The sequence below is a fragment of the Eptesicus fuscus genome, chromosome 20 (assembly GCF_027574615.1).
Source record: "Eptesicus fuscus isolate TK198812 chromosome 20, DD_ASM_mEF_20220401, whole genome shotgun sequence".
In the NCBI taxonomy this organism is placed as follows: Eukaryota; Metazoa; Chordata; class Mammalia; order Chiroptera; family Vespertilionidae; genus Eptesicus; species Eptesicus fuscus.
The window spans coordinates 15,091,448-15,097,428 of NC_072492.1; the positions used below are offsets into that span (position 1 = coordinate 15,091,448).

The window sequence follows — 5,981 nt, forward strand, 5'->3', positions numbered from 1 at the left end:
AAAGCAAGCGAGTGCAAAGGGTTAAAGACCAGACCCCATATTCTGGTACAAATATATTTTATCTTAAAAGGGAAGGGCAAACAATTTGTTTTTATTAAGATTTCAAATATATTTCAATTGCACAGTCATTAAATTAAAAAAATACAAACTAGTTCACTTGTGTCCTATTTCCTGACCCACATTATAATGTTCTCCCATCTGTATTTAATTCATCTTCTATCAGCAACTTATACATGCTTTTACTTAAGCATTAGCCTTTCTCCCTGCTCTAGGGCAAACCATATTCTACCCTGGCCCATACTATCTACCTTCCTCGTATCCCTCAGCCCACCCCTGAAATTCCCCCTGCCCACATCAGGCTTTCAGCATAAGAAAGTGGGGTGTGTCCAAGGAGGAAGAGGTGTCTGAATGCCTTCTCATTCAGGGGGCCTCTTTCCTGTCAGCACCCTCTTCAGGGCACCCTGCACATCAGGGTTCTGGAGGCTGTAGATGACTGGGTTCAGCATCTGGCTGAAGATAGTATTGAGGATCCCAATCCCCTTTTCCTTGTCTAAGGCTGAGACTGAGCCCAGACGCGTGTAACTGAAGAAACTGGTTCCATAAAAGATACAGACCACAGTGAGGTGGGAGCCACATGTGAAGAAGGCCTTCCTCCCCTCAGCTGAGCGGATTCTCAGCACAGCAGCTGGGATGTGGGCATAAGACACTGAGAAGAGGATCATGGGGACCAACCCCATGAAAATACCCCCACCCCCCAACAAAAAAGCAGTTGCCTGTTGAGGTGAATGCTGGAGCAAGAGAGCTGGAAAAGAGGTAGGAGGTCACAATAGAAATGGTTGACCACGTTAGGGCCGCAGAATTCAAGCATGGACATAGCCACTGTGTGCGTCAGAGCATTGATGAAGGAGATGGTGTAGCAAATGCCCACCAGGGCACCCTGGATTTCACAGCTCATGCGGCTGCTATAGATGAGGGGCTGGCAGATGGCCAGGTAATGGTCATAGGCCATGGCTGTCAAGAGATGACAGTCCACACTGGCCAGAAGGTGGAAAAAGAAGAGCTGTGAAATGCAGGATGCATAGGGAACTCTGCATTGGTGGGCTAGGAGATATGCCAGCATTGGGGGAATGGTGATAGTGATGCACTCAATGTCTAGCAGAGACAGGCTCCCCAGGAAGTAGTACATGGGAGTGTAGAATTTGGGCTCCACAGAGATGGCAGCCAGAATGCTAACATTGCCCCTGACGGTGACTACATAGGCAAAGAGGAAGACAGCAAAAAGGATGGGTTGCAGTCTTCTGTTGGGCCAAGAAGGATGAACTCAATGACACGTGTCCTGTTCCCTCAGGCACCTGGCTCCATAGGCCACTGCTGAGAGTGGTAGTGGGAGGCGACTTGAACCTGCCAAAGGGGGCGAGAGGCACACAGTGGAACTTAATTTGTGTCTACTGAATGCTGAGATTATGTGCCCTGAGCACCTACCAATCAGAATAGATACCAGCCTAGAGCTTAGCAGGCTCCTGGAGGCCCCTACCATGCCAGACATTGAAGAATAAAGATATAAAATCTTTAAAATAATCTATGAAATATCTTCATGATCTTCTATGAGTTCAATCATTCTTAAAGAAGTCCAAAAAGTATTAACCATAAGAAATTTGCCCTCTTAAAAATTTAAAACCCCTACTCATCATAGGACAACACTTTTTAAGTGGAAAGAAAACAACAAATTAGAAGAGGTTTGCAGCACATATAGCTGTCCTGGAGTATCCAGAATATATCCAAAATGTCTACAACTAATAAGAACAATGCGAGAAACCCAGTGGAAAATAGACAAAAGATGTGAACAAGGAGTTCACAGAAGAGGAAACACAAATGTTCCAGCTCTGCTACATTCTAGATGTACATCAGATGAGTTACTAAATCTCTCTGAGCCTCGTTTCCTCCTCTGCAAAGTGGGGCAAATAATGAAACCACATCAAAGAGTTATTGGGAGGACTAAGTGAGATCATGCACTAAAGTACAATAAATATAAGTGATCACTATTATTATTAATTTGTTGATCCTCTACCACAGTGGTCGGCAAACTCATTAGTCAACAGAGCCTCAGTTTGCCGATTACAGGCTGTTGTTGTTCCTTGTGATTAAGCCCCTATCCCAGTGGTCGGCAAACTCATTAGTCAACAGAGCCTCAGTTTGCCGACCACTGGGATAGGGGCTTAATCACAAGGAACAACAACAGCCTGTAATTATTGGAATTGAGAATCTAGGTCAGTGGTCGGCAAACTCATTAGTCAACAGAGCGGCAAACTGCGGCTCTCGAGCCACATGTGGCCCGCGAGCCACAGTTTGCCAACCACTGCGCCTACCAAGTACTGTAACATGTTTTAATTTAATTTTCAGACCAATTTTGTGTGGTCAGAGATATTGTTCTCATTTCACAGATAAGAAAACTGAAGTCCAGAGGAGTTTAATATCTGGTCCTAAGTCACACATTAATAATTGAACTATACATCATGCCCATGCTTTTCTTATCACACCAAGCTGCCCTAGCAAAGTATGAGAAGTTAGGGTTCTGCAACTAAGGAAATACAAGATCTACAAGTATTTGGTGAGCAGTAACTGTTTCATCAAGGAGTAGAACAGTGAGGGAGGGCTAGACACCTCAATACATTCATTAATCTCATCACTTGGACCCTCAACTTCTAAGGGCCTAGACTAGAAAATCAGAGTGGGGGATGACATCTCTGGAGATCTCATGGTCCCTTCTTACACACCCAGTTTTTCCACGGTCACTTCCAGAATCATTATGGGACACCCCCCTCCCCTCAAAGATACAACCCTAGTGGCCCCCACTAACAAGGCCCTAATGGGGAAGACATTGCATTCTTGACGACTCATTAGGAAACTTTGTGGAGAAGGCTTCTTTTCTTGTGCCTCCTCTCATCTCCAGGTCAAGGAAGCTTTGGGGTGGGCTGCTATCTGCTCAGAGCCTTTCTCTGGGCCAGGAATCTGGGAGAGCAAAGCACTCAGTCTGGACTGTGGTTGAGTCCCAGCTCCACTATTAGCGCCAAGGGTGACTTTGAGAATATGGATGAACTTTGCACTGTCCTTGTGAGATAAATGAGATTAATAACACTTCCTAGTCACCCCATGAAACCAATATGAGAGGTGGAGTAAAGCTGGATGTGAAGCCTTTTTGAGAAAATGAAAAGCATCACAAAGTTGTGAAGCATCATTACTGGGTTCATTAAGGGCTGGGTTGTTTCTAGGTCTGTGGCTCCCCAAACCCCCAACTTTTCCTGAGAGGGCTAATTTTGAGGTCCCCAGGCGATGGTACTGTAGAGAGTAGCACCTCACAACAGAGATGATCTCATCTCTCTTTCACTCATTTTCTTACATATGGCCCTTCTTAGCTCCCTGCGGCTCAGGCCCCCACAGTGCCTCACCCTCTTCCTTTCCCTGCACCAGAAACCTCTCTCGCTCTATACCCGTAACAAGGTGAGTCAACTCCAGGGCCCCCTTCAGCTCCCTAATACTAGAGAAGGAACTTGAGTTGTTACAAAGTAAGTGAAACCTAGTTCACAAAGGATTCAGTAGGGGAAAAGGGTCTTGCTCAGAGTAATGCATCAAGTGAGGAAAAGCTGGAACGCTTCTATGCCAGACCACTTTGCCAATGCCTCTCATTCTTGGATGAAGTCTGCTTTCTGTTTTTATCAGTGAGTATGAGGACATTCATCAAATTGAACCTTCCTGCTGGACCCATTCCTCAGGTAGCAACTGTGGGCCACACCCTACATCAGAGGCCCTGATTGATTCTTCATCATCAGAAGTATAAAGGATTTAGCTGGAACATCAGATCAGGCAGCCTGGGCTCATTCTGGACATCTGAACGGTAATCTAGGGTAACCTCTTCAGTTAAGTTCACCAAGGGGATTTGTTTAAGATGGACTTCTTAGATGAGAGGCCAGTGGTCACCCTAGAATCTTGTTGGTGACCCTAGAATCTTGTTAGAAGCTTCATCTCTATAGAGTGAGGTTATATGGCATTTCTGTGGGGTGTCCTCTTCTTGCCTAGCCTTACTTATTTATTCATAGAGGCTATCCCTTCCTAGCTGCCAAATTCTTTTGGGCTGTTTTTTAAAAAAAGACAGATGTCAGTGGATGGATTGTTTTAACTGCTGTCTGAATTATTCCTGATGCCCCATCTAGACAAAGGCAGTGGAAAGTCCTACAGCAGTACTTCTGGCCTTTTACTCAGAATTATACCTCCCTTAAATCATACCACTTCTTCATTGTCTTGCATAAATGCCAGCTCATCCAGAAAGCCTTTCCTAACTGATAGCCCAATCTGATACTCCCTTTCACTGAAAACTTGTTTGTCTTATGGTCTTAGTTGCCAAGTTCATCCATTTATTTATTTCAGAAATATTGAGCACCTACTGTATGCAAAGTGTGATGATGAGCATTGAGAATGCAGAGCTGGGTCAGGCAAAAGTCTGTCCTGAAACCACTTAGAGTGGGTAAAGGATTAGTGGGGTGCTCTAGAGAGGTTAGCAGATATAAGCACTATGAAGTATACAAGTAAAGTGTTGCAGGAGTTTAGGGAGCGGAGTTTGATATGGAGAAGGATCAGGGCAACTTTTATAGAAGAGAAACACTTTAGTTGAATCTTAAAGAATTTGAGCACTTGTAGTTAGTGAGAGAACATTCCAGATAAAATAAACAGTTTGAGCAAAGATAGGGAGGTATGAAATAAAGAGTGTGAAACCTTATAACTCAAGTTAGAGTGAATTTGGGAGGGCAATTGGAAGGCAGTTTAATTATTCTTTAATTATTTGATATGTGTGGGAAATGTTTGGCTCCCATTGATATGTCAATGCAGGTAGCATTTATTGAATGAGTTTAGATCTAGATCTATAATTAGACCCAGAAAGTGACACAACAAGAATCATGGATTTCAGAGATTTTAGGAGACACGGCATCAGATTTCTCACTCACATGGAATCCTCTATGCCAGGATCCCCTAAAACTGACAGTCACCCAATATGGGGACTTAATTTGGATTCTGGGATGGAGGCTTCCACCACCTATCCCAGCATGTCTGCAGTGGCTGCTCTGCCTTATTTGCATATGTAAAACAAACTTTATAGAAAAGAGGATGTCTGTAGGGCCTAGAGGAGTCAGTTGTTGGCCAAGAGAGCAGGGGATGGAAGAAGACAGCCAGAGGCCTGGGTGGTTTCTATGGACTGTCCAGATAAAACAAGAGGATATTCATGGCAAGAACTTTGCAATATACTCTAAACTTCTATAATTTGTCATTGTTTTTATGCACTATAAATAATTTTCAGAAAAACTAGTAACATGGGAAAGACTCAGGTTCTATTTTGAGAGTAAAGCAAGAAAGAGTGATGATTATGATGGTGGAGGGGTGGTTGCAAAGGCAGGGGTGGGAGAAGACTGTAGCCTGCCTTCGACAGTGGAAGTCCATGGGATACAGCATTGAAGAGGCATGAAAAGCAGGCTGGCGTCCTTTGGGCCAGTGGCCAGTAACAGGTGGTCTGCAGACCACTGGTGGTCTGTGAGGTCTGAAAGGTTGGCGACCGCTGCTTTGGGCAATCATTGGAGAAAACAGAAAGCAGAGGGCTGGGAGGCAGGGTGTTGGTGCCTGAGAAGTGCCTTTGGGAACCTGCAATTCTGTGACATTTGGTGGCAGATTTAGAAAAACTGAATCAGTCAGACATATCAGAGGACAGGTTCTCACAGGATGGGTGAGGGAGGAGAGCCCAGAGTTAACTGAGAAGCAGAATGAAGGGAGACAGGTGCCGATTGTAACTGTGACCTACCTATCCAAAGAGCCTGCTTGTTCACAAGCTGGTTGGGACAGGTCTGTATGCGAACAAGAGAGCCTGAGGTTTGCAAGGCACAGCCACAAAGTGTGGGAATAGGTTTCTCAGTCAGAAGAGTGGTCCAGAGCAGCTCCAG

At 44.7% G+C, this 5,981-nt stretch overlaps 1 protein-coding gene across 1 annotated transcript; it reads right to left on the reverse strand.

The window, feature by feature from the left end:
• Positions 1 to 416: 416 nt before the first annotated feature.
• On the reverse strand, positions 417 to 2,805 carry LOC103304439 (olfactory receptor 139-like). The gene is given in 4 exon segments (XM_008161336.3): positions 417 to 746; positions 749 to 1,296; positions 1,299 to 1,336; positions 2,771 to 2,805. Coding segments are annotated over 4 exon segments (951 nt in total).
• Positions 2,806 to 5,981: the final 3,176 nt, after the last annotated feature.